The sequence below is a fragment of the Sminthopsis crassicaudata genome, chromosome 4, assembly GCF_048593235.1.
Source record: "Sminthopsis crassicaudata isolate SCR6 chromosome 4, ASM4859323v1, whole genome shotgun sequence".
Taxonomy (NCBI): domain Eukaryota; kingdom Metazoa; phylum Chordata; class Mammalia; order Dasyuromorphia; family Dasyuridae; genus Sminthopsis; species Sminthopsis crassicaudata.
In genome coordinates, this window is record NC_133620.1 from 322,414,245 (window position 1) to 322,436,889 (window position 22,645).

The following is a 22,645-nucleotide window of genomic DNA, read 5'->3' on the forward strand; positions in this document are numbered from 1 at the left end:
ATATTTACAACTTTTAGCTACTAATTTTCAATTGCTATTTGGCAATTCAATTGCAATGAATATTTCAGACTTCCTTATAATTTTCATCACTCCTGCCAACTATAGTTAAGGGTTTATACTGCATGATTCACTTTTTATTTTTCTATTTTCAACACAGAAAAAATGTTGAGTTAAATTATGTGTGTTTTACACATAATATTCTACCTAATCACATCTTAACAGCAAGTGTTACATAAATTTTAGTGATGCTACCTCTTTGAGAACGATACATATCACCAGATCAAATCAGACCAATTTTAAATACTATCACTATATACATATACTTTGTATTTTTTTTGTAAAACTTTACATACATGGAATAATAGAAATAATCAATAGTCAGGACACCTGAATTGTGATTCTACATTTGTCACTTTACTGAATCTAACTGAATGTCCTTAAACCCAGGACTTTAAGAGACCTGGGGAAAATTGGCTTACATATAGCTTAAAAACAGCACTGCATATATCCATTTAAAACATAAAATGAAAATATATAACATGAGATCATTTTCAGCTTTCATCAAAAGTGATTCCTGAACTATAATATGTATACTATATGCCCCAGAAATAGTCACACACACACACTACACATACACACACACACTACACATGCACACACGTACACACATGTGTACACATTAGGCTAAATAAGTCATGCAAACTAAGTTATTCTACAGAAGTTTCTTTGATAACCATATTCTATAAGCCAATATTTTTGAGAAAAGCAAATTTTACAGGTACAGTTTCTTTATTTTAGTGGGGTTTTTTGTTTCATTTTTTAAAAAGAAAATTCTAAGTACAAGTCAATGTGGTTATTTTAGTTTTCAAAATATCCAATTACATTTCATGGAGTTCAGTCATAGATTCTCATTACACAGAATAACTCACACAATAAAGTCTCTTACATGTAGTCTAGAAAAAAGTAGTTTAAACACATCCCATTTTGTTTTACCCATTCCTGAGAGTAAAAAGGTCAATTGTTCCTTTCAAAATGAAAGATGCAGCCTTAGGTGAATAAGATCCACTAAGAAGCCTCACTGTTATTGGTAAACTAGGAAACTCTGGATTATTAATATTCATTCCGTTCGAAAGAATCTCACCCTTAAATCAGCAGCTATAGAAACCACTGATTTGTAAGGTAAAAGAAGCAGAAGTCAAAAATAAATGCAAAAGTGTATGTTGGTTCTATCAAGAAACAACCTTCAAAAAAAAAAAAAAAAAAAAAAAAGAAACAACCTTCAGGTAAGAAGGGACCAATAATAATAACCCCAGAAATTTCTTGGACTGCGCTAACAGCTATGGGATATGGGCTTATCAGAACTTAATAAAAAAGTGCATTAGAAGAGTGGTCTGGAATTGAATTATGCCTCTCATCTCTTCTTCATATATGTAAATATAAAAAAAAAAACTTTTAGGAAATAATTAGTGTTTAACATAACTTATTTCTGGAGCAGATTCTTAGAGAAATAGATTCATATTTAATTTGGGGTATGAGGTGGGGATGGGAGAGAAGGAGAAAGGCTGCAGAGGGCTGAGTAATAGTCAATACTAGAAAAGAGGTAAGGATTGAGAGAGGTAAACAAGTAGTCTGATTTCATAATTTTACAAATGAGGAAGGACACCAGGATCCAAAGAAGTGAAATAATTTGCTCAAGCTAACACAGCTAGTAGTGACAGTGCCACAAAACTGAAATCTAAGTATCCTCAGTGTGGATGCTGTACGAAGTCTTTCTGTACCACACAGGCTTCTAAGTATTACATTAGAATGACAATTAAGTGTCAGAATATGTACCTTTTCATATAAATTAATTTGGAGAATGTCAAAGTATAAAATTATAGAAAAAAAAAATTATGGTACCAAAATATCATAAATTGGATCCACAAGTAATTTCAGACAGCTAGGTGGTACAGTGGATAGAGTGCCAGATCTGGAGTCCGGAAGATCTGAGTTCAAATCTTGACTTCAGACACTTACTAGCTATGTGATTCTGGACAAGTCATTTAATCCTGTTTACATCAGTTTTCTCATTTGTAAAAGTGAGAAGGAAATGGCATACTACTCCAATATCTTTGGCAAGAAAAACCTAAATGGAGTCAAAAAGAGTTAGACACAATTGAGATGATTAAACAGCAACAACAACAAATTCCTCACCTTGCAACCCCTCCATAATCAAGGCCTTCTTCTCCACGAAATTTTATCATTAATCGTTTCCACAGATCTTTTGGTCTCATTTTCATGACTTGTCTATATGATTCCTGAAATAGTTTGACTTTTATTATAATGAAGAGCTGTTAAAAATTACATTCTATACAAAGTTTTGCAAAGATGAATGCTGAAAACTGTCTTTGCATGTATATGGAAGAAAAAAAAACCTATTATTAAAATAAAGGGAAAATTACATTCTATTTGTCATTATAATCCATAAACTACTTGAGCTTAAATATCAATTACTATTTAAAAGAAGAAAATTCAAGTTTTTTAGAAAACAGAAATTTAATGGTCTAATTTGGAAAAATGAGGAAAATATATATGTGCTTTTTTCCCCCTAATCATAAGAAAAATCAAATTGGATATGAGAAATGACTACAAGAATCCCATAGCATCTCATTTAAAAGGTACATATTCATTATATGATGTAGCAAAAGTGTATAGAGACTGTAGTTCATATGAAGTTCCCACAGACATTTTTATTAAGTAGTAATAACTGAGTTTTTCATTAAGAACACATATAGAGGGGCAGCTAGGTGATGTGGTGGATAGATCACTAGCCCTGAAGTCAGGAGGACCTGAGTTCAAATCTGCCTTCAGACACTTAACATTTCCTAGCTGTGTGACCCTGGGCAAGTCACTTAAACCCCAATTGCCTCAGCAAAAAACAAAAAACAAAGACACATAGAATTTTATATACATATACACACACATATATATATAGAATTATTATACAACACAATATGTTAAGATTTGGAAAAGACTTTAGAATAACCTATTCCAAGCTCCTTACTTACTGATACAGAATTAGATCCAGAAGTATTCATCTGAACACCAAAAGAACAAAGGGGGGGGGAATTAATTGTTCCTTTCCCCCAATTATAACCAATTCTTCTATTCATATAATCAACACGTTGAACCATTGCAAACACAAACTAATCACATAAGGGCAAGAAATATTTGGTAAATATCTTCAAAATACTGGTGAAATTGTTGCATTATACTATTCCTTACTTATAACAAAAATAAGCCATTATCTATTCCTAAAAAACAGAAGGGATTCTAATAGCCAATGGATCACGGAGTAGGGCAAATTCTCCCTTAGTTTTTCTAAATTTTAAAAGATCATTCTTCATTTAGATTACCTCAAAAATTTCCTCTCTGGAGACTTCAATGCGACAGTGGCCAGCTTGAGGCTGCTGCTGAGAAAGTTCCTGCCGTAAAATCTTTAGCTTCTGTACCAGATCTCGCTTATACCTTGGAACTGTAAGACCTTCTGCCTCATCAGGGTACAAGGGTACCACCTGCTGCTGCTGCTGGCCTTTCAACTGGTTCTGACGGCTAGAATAAACATAAAAATTCTAAGTAATTCAGTGACAGAAGCACTGCATCAAATTTATATGCCAGAGTAAAAAAGTTATTTTTACCATTAAAATTTTTTTTAATTAAGCAGAATTTCAGTTACTGTATTTTTGATCATTGCTTACTCATATAAAGATTTTAGTCAAAAAAGGTACCAAAAGTTTTTAAATAAATTTTAAATTTCTGTCTTTTAGGGACTGTGAACATCAAGATTTAGTTTGTTTCTATTAGTACCATTTTACAAATATGTTAAGAGGCTACTATGCTATAAAATAACATATTATCCATGAAGACTTTAAGACTGAGCTGTCAATAATAAATTTTCTTGGGTATCATTCCTTATTTCCTTTGAGTTTTTTTTTAATCTTTCTCCATCTTAAAAATCACGAATATAACAAGTGCAATCTAGAATCTTAACCATACCTATTTTAAGTGGTTCATCTGAAAAAGAGTAAACTGGGGAGATGAGGGTAGGGTGGGACAAGAGAATTTGTATTAATAGTTTGGCAGGGAACCAGCCTTTATACCTGAATAGTCTGGCCTACCGGAATTGGAGAATTCACAAACATATAAATGACATAAAAAAGTGAGCACTCATTTTGAAACTATGTCTAAAGGGCTATCAAATTGTGTATAAAACCTTTGATCCAGCAGTCTCACTATTGGGTCTGAGGGTCTGATCCCAAAGAGATCATAAAAAAGGGAAAAGGACCCACAAGTGAAAAAATGTTTGTGGCAACCCTTTTTGCAGTGGCAAGAAACTGGAAACTGAGTGGATGCTTATCAACTGGAGAATGGCGGAATAAGTTATGGTATATGAATGTTATGGAATATTATCGTTCTATAAGAAACAATCAACAGAATGATTTCAGAGAGATGTGGAGAGACTGACATGAACTGATGCTAAGTGAATTGAGTAGAACTAAGAGAACATTATACATGGCAACAACAAGACTGATTATATGATGGTCAATTCTGATGGATGAGGCTCTTTTCAACATTTAGGTGATTCAGACTAGTTCCAATGGTCTTGTAATGAAGAGAGAGGATTGTGGGAACTGAATGTGGATCACAACACAGTATTTGTATTTTTTTGTTGTTGTTGTTTGCTTGTATTGTTTTCTTTTTCATTTTTTCCCCCTTTTTGATATGATTTTTCTTGTGCAGCATATTAACTGTGGAACATGTGTTTAACATATATTGGATTATTTACTATCTAGGGGAGGGGGAGAAGGGGAACAAGGGAGAAAAAAATTGGAACACAAGATTTTGAAGGATGAATGTTGAAAACTATATATATATTTTGGAAATAATTTTTTTAAGTGAGCACTCAAAATTTTTTTAAATGAGCATTCAATATTAATTCTAAAAAGAACTCAAAATCTAAGTTCTGACTATACACATATATTGTCAACTAAAAATAAGCCCCAACCACATTAAAAGTATGTATATAAATTTATTATAAGCAGCAAAATTTCACATAAAATTTTCAAAAAGAAATTCTTGTTTAATGTTTTAAGATTGCGAACAGAAATTCATTAAAACTTCAATTTTAAAATCACCAGGTTACAAACTGACTTGAAATAAAATAGCAATTATGCCTAGTTATAAAAAAAATCCAAAACACAAAACCAAAGCCTAGATTTAAAGATACTGTCTTTTTGGTTGCTTTGTATTCATTTAATATCACATTATTTAAAGTTTTATTAATGTTGGGGGTCAGGGGCCCCACAGTTGGGGATTAAGTGACTTTCCCAGGGTCACATAGAAAGTAAATGTCAAATATCTGAAGCCAGATTTAACTCAGATCTCCCTGACTCCACGGCCAGTGATCTATCAACAGTAATACCTAGTTGCCCCTCAAATTAATTAAGCAAATTAAGTTAAAATGCAACATGTCTTGATATTTACAATACTTTGCTTTGTAGAATGTCAATAATTTTAATAGTCTCGCTATAAAGTATACCAAATTTCAATCAGAAAGGATTATTATTAGTAGTAAAAACCAGAAATATTGCTTTGTTCTACATCATTGTTGTAAATGTCACCTTAGTTATATTAAATTACAGCATTTTAAGAATAAGCACAAATATTACAAAAGTTAACCTGACCCCCCAAAAAAAAAAAAAAAAAACAAACCAAACTTCATGCATAAGAATCTGTATCTATTATCAGTTCTAAATATGTTGGAAAATGACTAAAGAATTTCCTTATTGCATTGCTTATCAAAAATGCTATAGAAATACAGCAATAGAAAACTCAACACTAAAAATTAAACTTTACAAAATAATGCTTGGATAAAATATAAGATGTCTCAAAAATTGAATACTTTAAAATTAATTTGTAGTCTTTTTCTAGCATGAAACAAACATCATGTTTGCATGAAAATCACTTTCCATGTATTGTGTTTAGAATAATATAAATATAAACATTAGGCATGATTTATAAAGCTGAAGACTCAGCTGATGACTTGGTTAACTTTCTAAAATCTTTTCCTAATGAAAGACAGATGTACAAATAAAAAATGTAAGGATGTTGTAGCAGCTTGCAATTTATTAACTTTCCAATAGCAAAATAAAATGGTTCTAGAATGTCAACTCCATTTTCATACTGCAAACAATGTTGGTAATGCTTTAGAAATTATTTGAGGATCCAAAACATAAGAGTTACAAATCAAACAATAAAAAATATCTATTTTATATTGTGCCTAAATTCTTTACAAAAATTACTTCATTTGATCCTCAAAACAACCTTGCTATTATTATCCCCTTTTTACAGGTGAGGAAACTGAAACAAACAGGTTAAGTGACATGCTTAGGACCATAAAACTCTTAACAAATTCTACTTCACAATTCCCCATAGAAATGATTTATCATGGATTAGCCATAAAAAATTAAATGGGAATTTTGGGGGATTTTCCAGATTTTGGGAGTACTGTGCCTCTAACCCCTATGATGTGGGAGGAATAACTGTATTAAGTATCTATGGCCATAATTATCCTCAGCTCTAGGCTCTGCATTCCCCTGGGCTACCAGTTGCTTTTGTAGTGTATGAGATAAAGAGATTCAATTAAGGAGGGAAAAAAAATGCTATGTTGTATTAAGATTTACAATGAATTTATAAGGTATCATATGTCAACATAATTTGTGACTTGCTACACAGTTCTATTAGGCAGCATGTTAGTAGAAGAGGAGGTAGAGGATGATAGAAGCCTAACATTTGTCAGTTGATGAATAGCAAGAAAACAAAGGTGTGAGGGATTCATGAGAGGCTAGTGTAGAATTCAACCAGCTAACATTCTATCAGTCTCCTAAGTCCTACAGAGTATTGTGCTGGGAATAGGAAAAAAAAATAGCACCTGCCTTCAAGACAACACATAAATAGAAGCTAATAGACATGGAGTGTACCTTACACCTTCTTTTTACATAGTGGAGGAAAAAAGTTCAGAAAGTCAGAAGTAAAGCTCAGAGAGGAATGAAAGAATGGACATCAAATATTCAATAAGCAGCCAAATTCTTATTGATTCCATTTGTTCCCCTGTTTAAGAAACTCCACTGGTAGATCAAATATAAACAACTTTCCTTTCCGTTTAAAGCTGTTTACAAAAACTAGATCTAGGCTACCTTTAAAGGCTTACCTTATTCACCATCAAATCTAGACACTGTTTCCCTTTGACTTTCCAAACATTCCACTAGCTTTTTTATGTCTTTGCCCAAGCTGTCACCAATGATTGGAATTCGCTCTTCTCTTTAGCTCCATGTATAAGAATCGTTTCTTTCAAAAATTAGCTCAAATACCACCTTCTTCATAAAGCCTTTTCTGGTCTTCAAGCTACTAGTGACTTCAATCCTAAAAACGATTTCTTAATAATTTTTGTGTGTATATTTTCTCAATTGAGAGAATATAAGTTCTCTGAGGGCAGGGATGATTTTGATTTAATATTTATGTCCCAAGCAGAGCTTGGACCTCAGCAGGCACTTATATACTTGTTAAAATGTACTGAGAGGAGCCTAATAAAAGTCCCTTACATTTATATAATACTTTGCCTTAAATTTTTTTCATACAGATTTTCTTTGATATTTATCCCTTTATAGGACTGATGTACAGTAACTTAACAGAAGAAAAAAGAGCCAAGAGAGACCCAAACATCTGACCAATTTATGAAAGCAAGATTAATCATTATAGCAATGTTTCAATTTTTAATAAAAATGTCTAGGGACCTCTAGATGGTACATTGGACAGAGCATTGGCCCTAAAATCAGGAGAACCTGAGTTCAACTCTGGCCTCAGACACTTAACACTGATTAGCTTTGTGACCCTGGACAAATCACTTAATCCCAATTGCCTCTTAAAAAAATAAAATAAAAAAGAAACTGCCAACAGATACCTAGGCTGATTAAAGGGAATTTTATATTTTCTTGGCTTCTAACTAAAAACACAAAATAAACAAAAACAAACCCAAAAAAGATTAAACTAAAAACACAAACAAAAACAAACCAAAAAAAGATTAAACTATTTAAAGAAGGATTTGGAGTAAGTAAAAGGAGATAACAAAATACTCAAAGAACTCACTAATTACAGAAATACTAATAAAAGCTATCCCATAATTCACTTCAGTTTCCTACCCATCTCTCACTAAGGATAGTAGATATAATGGCACCTTTCTATACCATTAAAGTGAACAATTCATTATGGATGGGTGGAGATTATATGCAAATACTGAGTTTAAAAGTGCCAGATACAGATATAACTGCATTTTTATTAAACTTAAAACTTATTAAAAATAATAGAATAATCTTATTATCTATTAATAATCTGGAATAGAGTAAAATAATAGAAATCATTTAAGCCACACAATCACAAAATCACCCACTCAGTCCCTTTAAGATGTGGAATTCAACTCATACTAATGCTTTTGAAACTTACTTTAAAACTAAATGCAAGTTAGCTGATAGCCGAGGATCTGTAAACTGTGTTGTTCTGTTGTTATGGTCAACAAAATAAACTCTGCCTGTTGCTGTATTTCTAATTTCCCATCCAGGAGGCAGCGGACCAAGTTCTTCACAATTGATGTTGCTAAGATCTCTGAAAAAACAAATATAAATGAAAAATAACTCAGTATTGTGCCTGCTGAGCCAATCAAGTATAAACAAGGCAAAACAATTCCATGAAATCTGAGAGAATATATTGTTTCAGAAACTCCACATATTTAACAGGAATTTTTAATTCCCTGTGGTGAAACATAAAACAAAAACCCTACAAATGTCTCAAGAAAAGCTCTTCCCACATAATCGGCATTTTTAACAAGTTCATGAGGCTCTAATGTTTTTTTTTTTTTTTTTTTTTTTAATGTTTCATTGATGACTTGTCTTTCACAGTAATTTCCTAAATCCACTCTTGAATTTAAATTCCCATATGGCAAAGAAAAGAATTAGCTATAGTATCCAATACAAAGACGTTTATTTGTCAAAGTATAAAATATTCCATCTTAGTAGACCTTGATCTCCACAAGATTGACAATATAAAACTATTGCTACATGTTGCAAGTTGCACATTTTATACTATTTGTACACAAGTTGCAATTTTATACTATTCTGAACAGAAAAATACCATTTTATAAATATTAATATTAAAGAATTGGAAAATCCTTGCAATTGTTTCTATTTTTACCACCTTATAAAGTATTCAGAAATAATTATACTTACTTCAATTAATTTTCAATTATTTTTAAAAAACTGATTAGAAAACACAAACTCTACAGAAACCTTCTACACCCACCAAATTAGAGGTGAATAAAAATGCAAATATACTTAGGAAAGTTAACATTAATAAAAATTCACAACTTTTTATTAGGGAACATTTTGATAGAAGACTAATGTCAGTTGAATGTTAATGTAAGTGCAATAGGACAATTTATTGTAGAAGCAATATTAAAAGTAGAACACATAGTAACTTTTATTTCAATATGTTTATCACCCATAGTTTCCAATTAACAAAAGACATTGCTTGAAAAAGGAGGGCTCAGTTGAGACCAGCTGAAGGGCTTCACCAAGGAGAAAGTATGATGTGGGGCAGGCAATAATTTATCATTTAGTTTCTGCAATATTTTTGTAAACAAAGTTTCCCTATGCACTTTTCCTGGTATTTGAGCCCAAATTTTTCAGGTAGCATCAGCAATATGCCTGTATATCATAATTAAATTAGTAGTTAAGGGGAGGATAAGCCCCATTACAAGTATAATGTTCAAATGTAACATTAACATCCATTTGTTTATTTTACCTATTTTGTGATATTCCTCATAAAAAAGCTGCTTTCATGTATAATAATTCCCTCCCCCCATCCAAAGCAATTCTAGTTACATAGTGCTAAACAAGAGGGCATAAGATGGAATTCACTATTGTTTCTACCAGGGCTTTTACATAAGGACAATTGGCCCCATATTGGGAAGTCGAAGTCTTTAATTCTTTCTGTATTTTGAATTCCAAAAGCTGGTGCTCCCTATGCACATTGCCAGGATTCTATAAATTAGTCCAAGGTTCAAGTCCCTGTTCGGGTGCCACTTGAGACCAGCTCAAAGGCCTCACTGAGGAGAAAGTATGATGCAGCACAGGTGGGTACTTCGACAATGAAGTCCATTCATTGATCTGAGAGCCAGGGTTTATATGCTCTTTAAGTTAGTGTTGCAATAATACCAGACATTTGTAATTTACTTAGGGCATTTTCTGTGGTTACATTCTAGCTAGACATGAACATCAAACATTAACATTAAAGAGTAACTAGCAGTAACAACCTGTTTACCGCAACATAGTCATAAATTGTTTAGTTTATGATGTCTTGTTCCTGTTACATACATTCATCACCAAGGTTATCATAAATTTTTATCAAACGTTTTCCTGATGCCTACATGTTCATTCACATCCTTGTGCTAGCAGCACTTCTTTGATCTAACAGGTCAACATGTCTTACTCTCAATCTTGGTTACAGAAGAGTGGTGAGCCTGCTGCAAATCAATCCACAGCAGCATAAGGAGTATATGAACCCTGCAGAACTTTTTAGGAGATCTGCTTGTTGCTAGTTTTCTACACCCAATGAAAGTTCATTTAAAAATATTACTAAATTTATTCTACAAAATTTCTGCAAATGTCAATAGGTAGTGTATCGCTCAAATCAAAGGATTGTTTTTAACATTTTATAAATTCATTCAGCCTCTGACATTTATTTCCTGGCTAAGTGATTCTAGATAAGTCATTTGATCTACCAGTCTCAATTTCTTCAACTGTAAAATGAAAAGAATAATAACACCTATCTCAAAGGGTTAGTATGAGGATCAAATGAGATATTTTAAAAGTGATTAGCATAAGGCTCTTCAAAATATGGCAACAGATGAGACTTAGAATATTAGACTTCATTCTCTGACTAGTATCATACTCCATCTGACTTTTTTCTTCTTTTTCATCTCCAAATAGAATTATTTCCATTCCTTACAATGACTATAAAAGTTCACCAAGGAATGCTGATTGGTCTTAGGCCTCCTGTTTTGGCACATAAGTGTTGGGTTCAATCTGTCTCCTGTTGTTGACTCCCATGGACCTAAAAAGTACATAGCTAAGCCTTGACCCTTGCACGGTGACTTCTTGGAGTTGATTCTGGTTTTGTGCTTAATACAAGAACAGAGTTTGGCTCTGAATACTGAAGCTCAACACTAGTTTTTAACTCCATTCTTAATATTCTTGGCTTCCCAGGTGGGAAGACTTATATGAACTGATGCCGAGTGAAATGAGCAGAATCAGAAAAACACACCAACACTGTGTAATGATCAACTATGAACGACTTGCTTTTCTCAACAATATAGTGATCCAAGACAATTTCAATAGATTTGTAATGGGAAATACCATGCACATCCAGAGAAAGAACTACTGAGCCTGAATGCAGACCAAAGCATACATTCTATTTTCACTTTTTTCCCTTTCTTGTGGTTGGTTTTCCTTTTTGTTCTGATTTTTCTTTCATAAAATGATTTATACGGAAATAAGTTTTTAACATGACTGTATATTTATAACTTATATTAGAGCACTTTCTATCTTAGGGCAGAGAGAGGGAAAGGAGGAAGGAAGAAAAATTTGGAGCTCAAAATCTTACAAAAATGAATGTTGAAAACTACCTTTACATATAATTGGAAAAAAAATACAATTAAGTAAAATACTCTTGGCTTTCCTGATAGCACTACTTTAATCAACTTCTGCATTTACTTGAGCATTGGAAGAACCCTAAATTTCTTTTCCTTTTCTTAATCACAAATCTAGAATACATTATGTCCTCTTGTTGTTTCCATTTTCTTTCCTTCTACTGACTACAATATCTTTTATATTTGGCTTGTCTGACTAGGTTTACTTTTCTGTCTCCTCCATTATAGGTCTGAATTTTTTTTTTCAGTCTCTTTTTTATTTTTCCCAACTTGACTACCCTATATGTCAATCTCTTAAAAATAATTAGGATGCCTCTATCATGAATCTCCTCTTGGCACTTAGTCCAATCCACTTCCCCTCTCCAACTTTTTAATATGCCTTCTTCCTCTTTTATAAGTACATGGAAAACTGTGATATCCATAGTCTATATGATAGTAACATAGCTCTTGATAGTGAAAAGCTTATAAAAAAATTTTCCTACCTTCTCAATTTTTTTTATTTTTTGCATTAAATTGTAATTTAGAGAAAAAAAAAGAATAGAAAAAAAAAGGAACAGAAAATAAAAACAAAACAGAATATTGTCATGTGCTCAGCAGAACATCAGGGAGCATTTAAAATATATAACAATAAATTTCCATTTCAAGAAAGCATATATAATAATAGAATTATATTCATGAGTGTCATCTTTTCTTTACTTCCTTTTAGGTTTTTTGTTCTCTGCTAACTTTTTTCCACTTTTCTTTATATTTTATTTTGTTATTTCTTGGTCTCTTGTAGCTTTACTGGGTTCATCTTGCCCAATTCTAATTTTCAAAGAATTATTTTCTTCTTTGAGACCTTGTATTTCTTGGATTATTATTGTTCTATGGGAAATGATGAACAGGACGTTCTCAGAAAACAAACAAACAAACAAACAAACGAACCTATAAAGTCCTCTATGAATTCAAGCAAACTGAAATGTACTACATACAAAGTAATAGGAATGTTCTAGGATGACCAGCTGTAAAATGACTTAGCTATTTTCAATTTACAATCATCCACGACTGCTTACAATGAAAAATCCTATCCATACTCAAAAAAGGAACTGATTGTGTCTGAACATAGATTGAAACATTCTCTCTTTCTCTCTTTTTTTAAACTTAATTTTTCTTGAGGATTTTTATTTTCATTGGGGTAGAAGATCCATGTTTTTTTCTTTCACAACTTGACTTTTATGTAACTATTTTGCACAACTTCACATGTAGCTTCTTAATTGTGGGTGGGGATAAGAGGGAAAACTTAGAACTCAAAAATTTTAAAAACGAATATAAAAAATTTTTGTTTTGAATGTAACTGAGAAAAAAAATTAAGTAATCCAAAGGGGGGGGGGGCTCTATATTTCTTTTTCTACTTAGTTAACTTTTTTTCATAATTTTCTTGTTTTTCTTGGATGGTTTTCATTTATTTTGCTTTTCCTTAATCTCTCACATTTGATTTTTAAAGTCTTTCTTGAGTTCCTCTATAAATTCTCTCTGATAGGGAGCCATTTAATATTACTCTTTGAGGTAGAAGAAGCTTTTTTACTTCAGTGTCCTCCTCTGAAGATAAATTCTAGTCTTCTTGTTACTATTCCCAAAGCAAATTTCTATGGTTGGGTTGTTTTTTCTGTGTCAATTCATTTTTTAAAATAGGAAGTGTTAGTGTAAACACTTCTAATCATGGGTAGGGAGATGGTGCCTTAGTTTCAGCTCAGTTCCCCACTCTGACCTGAAACCCCAAACCAAGAGCTCCATCCTCCTGCAAATGCCTACAGCCAGTAAAATTCCTGCCTCACTGCCTCTGCACTCACCAGGTGCACTGGTGCACCAGGTGTAACCCAGGGTTGCATCTCTGCAGCACATCTGGGTCTCTCACCCCTAATCAGCCAAGCTTCCCTCAGTCTTCCCCAATTAAGACCTCCAATTACTTAACCTGTCCAGGAGTTGAAAGTTTCTGTGGTTCCTGATGAAACTCTAATCAAACCCAGCTAGCCCCAGGGGTCTCCACTTGAGGTTTCTATAGAACTACCCAGGAGGCTAAACCCAGCCTGAGACTTTCCTTTGGATCTTCTTGGCTTGTGCTAGGAGGTCCCCAGTTCTGCCCCAAATCTTCTTGGCTTCTCACTAATGTGTATGTGGAGAGCTTGAAATTTACTGACCTATTCTACCACCTTTCCAGAATCCTCCAGCTTATTAAAATTTTAATAATCTTTATGTAGCTTTTTCCACTTTTCTTCTGTTTGTTGTTCACTTTCCATTTTCGTTCTTATTCTAAAGTGTTTCTTATTCTAAAGTTATTCTAAACTTCTAGCTAATGTCTTTTTGCTTGTTGAATAAGTCAAAAGTCTATTGAGTTAAGTACCTTTGCAGCTTTTTTTGATATTGGAAGCAACTGATTTTAAGTAGCTAAACTTCTGTATAAAAATATAATCAGGGCCAATGTCATTTTTGTTGTTCACTTCCCATTTTTCATTATCAAATAATAGTTTAAATAATTATGGATTGACTTATTTATTTCAATTTTATGTCATTTTTCTCAACATTCCTTTTTGTTTTTTACTTATTCTGAACTTTCTGAAGAGAGAAACAGAACTCTTTCTTATCTTTCTACAGTTAAAGAATTCTCTTCAAACTTAAAGACTCCAAAATTTCAAAGTGATGTTGGTAGATTGAACATACACAATATATAGCTGAATGAAACAAAACTCCCATCTTAATAACAAGGTTTTTTCTTTCTCTAAAAAACATAAACTATTTAATTTTGGGGAACTTAAGATCAGGGGTCATTCCAATATATAAATGATCAAATGAAACAGTCTCAAAAAAAAAGAATTGCAACCTATTAACAAATGGCAAGTAATAATATGAATGTAAAGCAAAACTATTTCAAGAGTTCACCTCCCATTCAGAAAATTTACAAAGAAATGAGTTAAAGTCTCATATATATGAAAATATTCACAATAGCAATTTTTTGTAGTGGCCAAGAACTGGAAACAAGTCAAATACCTCTGAAATGGGGAATGGTTAAACAAATTGTCTTTCAAAAATATAGCAGAATATTACCACACAATAAGAGTAATATAAAGTATTCTGAGATGAATGGGAACTTATATGAACTGATATTAAGAAAAATATTCAACATTCCCCCCCCCCGCCCAAATACAATAAACACAGCAACTATATACAACAGGGAGAAAAAAAAAAGACAAAATATAACTGATAAAATAGTTGGTTTTGCTGAACTGCTATGTTTTTTCCTTTTAAAATTCTTTATCATAAATGAAGATAATATGAAATAAATTGGATATAAAAGTGATAAAAATTAAAAGTACTAAAACTTTTTTTTTTTTTTTTAGCAAGTAAAACACTACCAATTAAATAGAAACTTCTAGAGATTCCTAAATAAAATGGAATTTCAATTATTTTCTGACCTGGGTACTCTTGGATCATGCCATGTGCTCACACCAGTCTGAGTATGTAGAAAATAGACTTGACCTTGCTGGGTTGTTCTCTGCTCTATAAATCAAAAAATATCAATAATAAAACACAAAACCATAAGGGAGACTTTAGGAACTAACAGACTACTAAACAAATTCAAGAAATCTCCAAGTAACAAATAGTTTATGTTATAAAAATTGATTTGGAACTTTGATGTTTAGAATTCAGAACATATTTTATTTAAAAATAACATTACAACTATGCTTAAATTCCCAAGTTAACCCTCAAAAAGCTTATAAAAACTTAAACATAGCACTTTTGCAATGGATATTTATAAAATACTACTAGTCAAATACTATTAATTTTGTAATGAATATTTACAAAATGCTATTAATTAAATAATATTAAAGAAAACTCCTTAAAATTTACTAAAAAAAGTACTTGTGCTTGATTACTAGTGTTTTAAGATAAGAGATAGATGGGAAAAGAAGTGGGACACTTTAGATGCTCATAGCATTAATGCTTTAAGTTTAGATTATGTCTTTCCTTTTACTTAACAAGGAACTGTATTACTATCATACTTGGGAATGATTAGGATAGTTTTGGGTTCAGAATGTGGAGACAAGAGGAAGATTTTACTGAGGAAACTGGACAAAAATTAGAAGATAAGAAGAGAACCAAAAAGAGGACTATGTATATGTATAGAAAAGGCCTGTAAGGTAGAACACTTGAAAGTTAAAGGCAAGGAAGGCCAAAAAAGGACACCCAGCTTGAGCACTATCATTAGATAATGTAGGTAATCTAGAGTCTAGACCAGGGGTTCTCAAGCTATAGCCCATGGGCCAGATGCGGCAGGCTGAAAACGTTTATGCAGCCCGCTGGGTTATGGCAAATGGACTGAGGGGCGGAGACAGTGTGAGCTTTTGTTTTTACTATAGTCTGGCCTTCCAACAGTCTGAGGGACAGTGAACTGGCCCCCTATTTAAAAAGTTTGAGGACCATTGGTCTAGACAATAGATGGGAAAGTTTCTTTTTGAACCACCAGGTGGCAGCCCTGATCTAGTACAATTTGCTTGAAGTATATAGAAGAGTATGGAGTATACCCTTTCAAGGTCAACTTTATACTAAAAGATAGATGGATGAGGTATTTATAGCCTGGATCTTTGTTACCTGAAAGATACCTTTATTTAGTGACTAGAAAACAAACTATATTTTTGAAGGAATTAATTGTGTTTAATTAAGATACATGATTTGAAATTAACTCAATAAAAAAAAAACACAAGTAGTCCAAAATTACAAATAAATAACTCATTTATATTTGGTTTTTGAAGAGAATGTATTTTCAAATTCTAAATATAGATGTCTGTAATGTTCTAGAGCACTGGACTTAAGAGTTAGGAAGAAGAGGAAAAAGTGAGTTCACATCCAGATTCAGCTACAAAGTAATTGTGTTAGCTTGGCTAAGTTGCTTTAAGTGCTCATCTGGAAATCAATGTTATATTTAAGGACACCAAGATCCCTTCCAACTCTAAATCTATGATCCCATGAACCTGTTATATAAGACTTTTTCTGATTCCTACACTTAGCATTATCTTTCTCTATATCATTACTTTGATCATATTTCTGAACTGATTTTACTTACATGCTTTACATCCTCCACCCATCCCACAATGTAAGCTAAAGGCAAGGAGGGAAAATTTTATTTTTGTCTGTACTCATAGCATCAAAAAGATATTAAAATATAATACATGCAGCTGACTTTAAAGCCAAAAGGACCTGGGTTCAAGTTCCATTTCTAACATGTAGAGGCTGGGTGATCATGGGAATATCATTTAACCTCTCACTGAGAGTTCTAGACTAAAGCTTAAACTGTGGATTGCAATGCCATATGGGGTCTTGTAACTAAATATGATAATAGAAAAATGATGACTTATGATGAGTAAAATATTTGATTTATATGCCTATTTTATATACTCAGGGTTGCACAAAAGTTTCTCAGGTAAAAAGGTTGCAAGTGGAAAAAAGTTTAAGAATCTGCTCTAGGCAACCCTGTAAAACTTCAAGTTTCAGAGAAGATGTCAGCCTAAATTTCCATATTAGAGAATTCTTTATCGAAGTGAAATCACAGGTCTAGTTCCTAGAATGACTTGCCCATCTGATGCTTCAAAAATTAACTACATAGCTTCTTTATCTTATTCCTTCGCTTATTCTCTATTCAACTGTATACTATGCAAGATCAATATAAATACAGGTTTATTGGCTTATATCACAGATAGGCAAATAAAGTACTAGGTTACATTTTTCTAGAGGAAAAAAAGGTAATTATTTCTTCTTAAAACCTTATCTCTGAATCTAAATCTATATTTTAACCCCATGTTAGATGATGTCTCCATACTGTTGTATTTCTCATTCACAAGAGGAATGTAAAATTCACAATACTAAGGTTCCTAATTAAATGGTTATAATATAAATAACAATATTTTCTATTGTATCCATTATTTTTGCTTAAAAGTAATGGATTTTTTCCTGGAAATTTTTGCTAGATTAACAGAAAAAAAAAAAAAAAAACCTTTATTTTAAATATGAATCTGCTGCCAAAAAAACTTTGTTTCAGTTATGACTTAACCAAAAATCAAGTGAGAAGTATCTGAAGTCTATTAAGAAAATTATGAATCATTATATTAATGGAGTATGAATCAGAAAACATGAAATCACTAAACTTCAAAGTGTGAAGGGAAAGGGGGAAACATGGGCATTAAAAGTTGAGGAAAGCAAAAACACACTAGATCATCTTAAAAATCTAACAAATTTGATTACATTAGAGTCAAAAAGAAAAAAAAGAAAAGAAATTCTATGCTACTTTGCCTGGAAATTTTCTAGCTTCAAAAAAAAAAAAAAAAAGGTAAAGTTATATGGAAAAAATTGATCAAATCTTTAACCAAGTAACAAAAAAATCACAAATAACTAAAAACACTTTATGTAATAACTTAATTTTCAAAATCTACTGGTCAAAGAAATCAGCAAGTACTATTACAAAGAATATTCACTCACATCAAAAAGAAATTCATAAATTAGACAGTTATTGATTATAACATAACAAAAATCAGTATTATCTAAGTTAATGCATTTTTGCCAGACTAAAAATCCAAGAAAATTTGTCTTACATTAACAATAATAAACTTTTTTTTTTTTTTTTAATAAAAGAATGTGATTGTTGACAAATTGGCTTTTGCTCAAGGGTCTTCTCAAGTTGTTAACAAATTGTTACAAAATGCTAAAATTTCAATACCAGGATTAAAGAAAAAGAACTTCCAAGATATTTTCAAGTTTGGAAAACATACTCTAGCTTTAAAGAGTCGCTGAATTGACTCTTGGCTAGTAACATCTTAATTAGAAACCTCTGTAAGATGCTACTCCTAAATATATATATATATATTTCAGAAAAAGTTAAACATAAAAGTAACTCAAAGTGCTTCAATATTCATAAGCATAATTTTTAATTATATTGTACATTAATAGCATTCTCTGTGATATTCTACAAAATAAAAATTCTTACTTAAAAAAGAAAAAAAAGGCAAGAAAATATCTTCCAAAAGATGTTACATAAGTAACCATATTTCTTTATTTCAAATAAATGGCTGCAATCCAGAATTTTTTCTCCAGATGAAAAAGATGACAGATTCCTTGTTATTACCAAGATAATGAAGTGACAGTAAAGTTGTGAAAAATATGAGGAAAAAAAATGGAAAAAAAGGAAAACTATCTGCATGAAAATATTCTTTCAGAACAATACAACTACACTAAATCTGCTATCTACTCCTTTACCAATGTAAAACTGAAAATAAGGTGATATCACAATTATTTAAATTTTAAAGCAAAAATAGATTATGGGTCTTCTGAAAATTATTCAACTATACTTCCTTTACTTCTTTCTGACCCTCCCACCAGTGTAGCTGCAAAAGTTCCTACCATAGCCTTCAGGTAGGTCAGGAGGAGTATGTAAATGTGTCCTGCTCATATAATTTCTGTGTCTTTGTGATCTGACTTTCCTCTCTGACAGTCTAGGATCTGATGACTGTCCACATGTTGCACCATTTGTTCCACTAATTGGAGTGTTCTCATCCACAAAGCAGCTAAGAGGCCTGCCAGGACTGGAATATTCACATGCTGGTCTGTTAAAAAATAATGAGAAAAGTTACTTGTCTTAGGTATCAAAAAAAAAAAAAAAAAAAAAAAAAAAAGGAATTGGGGAAAGTTAAATTCCTATAAGGATTTTTAGCTAAGATTTTACTGAAGTGACAACTGCATAACATTTAGAAAGTAAAAATGATTGCTACCAATTATAATGCTCAATATTGTTCTTTTAAAAAAAATTAAATTTGAAACCCAAAACCAGAAAATACATATAACATGTAAAAGAGGACAGATGGATAGATAGATAGATAAATATTCCTATCTCTCCATTCAGCAACACACACATACACAGGCTCCCACACAAGAGTTTAAGACCAAAAGCATTCATTAATAGAGTAGTAAACAAAGGATATGAAAAAAGAGCATCCAAAAGAAGAAATACAAACTATTAACAACCAAGTAAACACATGTTACAAATTATTAATTTTTCAAGAAATGAAAATCAAAGTAAACCTACGGTTTCACTTCATACCTAGAAAACTGACAGAGAGGGCAAAAAGGGAAAAGTAAATACTGCTACTGCTAGAGGGGATAAGGGAACATAGCAGACAAAGAATATTATTGGTGAATCCAAGTATAATTAAGTAATTTAAATTTTACAAATATTTATTAAGTGGCAAAAGTATTCATATCCTTTGACTATGAGACTATACTATGAAGTCCAGGAGGTCACTGCTAAAAATAAAGTACCTATGTACACCAAAATAGTTAAAACAATAATTTTCTGAGATAGCAATGAACAGCAAACCATGTAGATGGTCATCATTTGAGGAACTGCTATACAAATTATGGTATAATGAAATATTACTTTGCTGTAATAAAATGACAAATAATTATAACTATAGAAAAGCATGAAAAGGTTTACATGATCTGATGTTGATTAAACAGAGCAAGAAAATAACATATACAATGATAATAACAATGGAAATAGAAAAGCCATAAAACAAAACTGAATGTTGCAAAATCATAACAAATAAGTATGTATAACACCCCCTCTTCTCCTTTGCAAAGGTGAGATATCCACAAGTATGATATATTATATGTATTTTCAGACTTTTTCTATATATTTAATCTGTTTTGTTGAGGGAGGAGTGAAAATTTTTTTGTCAGTTTTTTCCTCAAAACATTATATGATTATGTGGGATAGTTCTCTGGGAAGAATGTGGAAAGAATACTGGAGGAAATTTTGATAAAATATAAAGTCAGAACATATAAATAAAAATGTGTTTTAAAAGAAATGAAAACAGATTATGCTCATAGTATTAGTTCATAGTATTAAATAGAACTAAGCAAACAAACAATTTTGATCTTCAAATTATATAAACTATAAATTGTGGGGTTTTTAAATCAATCCAGCTTTTTTCCTTCCATTCTGTTTTACAACTTTCCTGATTACAATTTTCCTCAATTATTATGCAATACTATTTATTTAATAGAGCCTACTAGAAAAGGAAGTTTAATGAGTTGACATGTAAAAATGTAAAAGCTGATTGATAAATGCAAATGAGTAGAAAGGAAACCAGCCTTAGAAACTAACATATTTGCAAAATACTTAAGTTACCGAGTTGGCCGTTCCCACTGAGTTGTTCGTGTAATATGATTTAAATACTGTATCCTTCCAGAAGCAGTTCTCCGTTCTTCCCAGCTGAAATATACAAATTAAGAGATAAGACAATTAATATTTCTAAGAAATACCACAACATTTCCAGTAAAACAGCAAAGTCAGAAAGACATCTATTATTAAGAATTTGATAAGCTAAATTCTGAACTATCATTTCAATGCTTGGGAAAGGACTAGATTTATGATTTCACTGATTGAAGGAAATTCCTTCTAAAATTTATATTCTCACGAAATTTCTTAAGGCAGTAAAAGACATTTATGACTTGCCCAGGGTTCATAAAGTCAGTAAGCATCAAAGGCAGATTTTATAACTAAGAATGGCTCTTCCTATTCCACTATGCCATATGATCTCACTTATCTCATGAATACAATCCTCTCAATTTTTAGTGATGATGCATTTAAGGCACAAAGCTTATTTATTTATTATTATTATTATTATTATTATCATTATTTTTAGGCTGAAGCAATTGGGGTGAGGTGACTTGCCCAAGGGCACACAGCCCAGAAGTGTTAAGTGTCTGAAGGCAGATTTCAACTCAGGTCCTCCTGACTTCAGGATCTATCCACTGCGCCACCTAGCTGCCCCACAAAGTTTATTTATAAGCCTTAAGTGTATCAACATTCCTCACTACATGGTATTAGTTTACAATTTGAAAAAGAATTCTATTGAGATACATTGGTAGAGATTTACTTTCTTCTATCTGTAAAGTGAATGAAGTTGTTGGTTAGAGGATCTCTGAGATCTCTTTCAGTTTTAACATTCTATAAATCTATTAAAACATGTCAAATTTTCTGTGGCTATAGTTATAAACATTTGGTAGAACGAGCTTACATTAGGCCCTCTCGGTGAAGATTGACTATTTTAATTCTTAACTGCCTTCTTATAAAGGTACTACAACCAAAAGCAAAATAAAATTTATCAGGTATAATGAAGAAAAAGTAACAATATGCAGAGAGAATGCTAGTGATAGTTCATATACCACAGAATCCATAAAGCAATTTCTATACTTAGTTGTAATATTAGAATTGTTAATGGTCATGTGAAAATGATCAATTTAAGCAACTTATTTGATCAAAACATCATGTTGCAAAACATAAAATTACGTATAAATTTGTACATAGTAATGCCCAGTTCAATTGAATCATCCATTATTTAAATTTCATTATTTTAAAGACAAAATTAACTTACATAGATATAAAAAATGGATGCGCATTTATTCGGTTTCCATAATTATAAAAATTAAATTGGAGAAATGAAACAAATAAAAAAATTGGAATGCACAAAGACATTAAAGAATAATCAAGAGTAGAGGTTATCTTCCCCAAAAGAATCTAAGAATATAAGCTCCTTGGGGACAGGGACTGACTTGTAATCAGGAGTGGTGACCTGAGATTTGAAAAGAATCTTTTGTTCTTTGCCCCTAGCCCTTCACAGTTATCTTCCCCCTTCTAGAATATAAGCTGGGGGCATTGTAATAAGGGGTAAAGATCCAAGTAATATAACTTCTGTAACATCCAATTAATGGAATATATCAGAAGAGGGATTTGCGCTTTGGGATAGAATATAAAATGCTGCC

The 22,645-nt window shown here is 31.8% G+C and overlaps 1 protein-coding gene across 2 annotated transcripts in view; it reads right to left on the reverse strand.

The window, feature by feature from the left end:
* The window catches only part of SMURF2 (SMAD specific E3 ubiquitin protein ligase 2), a 127,732-nt gene that overhangs the window by 18,745 nt on the left and 86,342 nt on the right, over window positions 1-22,645 (reverse strand). For both annotated transcript variants that reach the window (XM_074260539.1, XM_074260540.1), the window contains 6 exons: window positions 21,009-21,092; window positions 19,223-19,425; window positions 15,247-15,331; window positions 8,539-8,697; window positions 3,396-3,591; window positions 2,194-2,297 (listed from right to left, as the gene is read on the reverse strand). In XM_074260539.1, coding sequence (XP_074116640.1) covers window positions 2,194-2,297; window positions 3,396-3,591; window positions 8,539-8,697; window positions 15,247-15,331; window positions 19,223-19,425; window positions 21,009-21,092 — 831 coding nt within the window. The remainder of the gene's footprint in view (window positions 1-2,193; window positions 2,298-3,395; window positions 3,592-8,538; window positions 8,698-15,246; window positions 15,332-19,222; window positions 19,426-21,008; window positions 21,093-22,645) is intronic.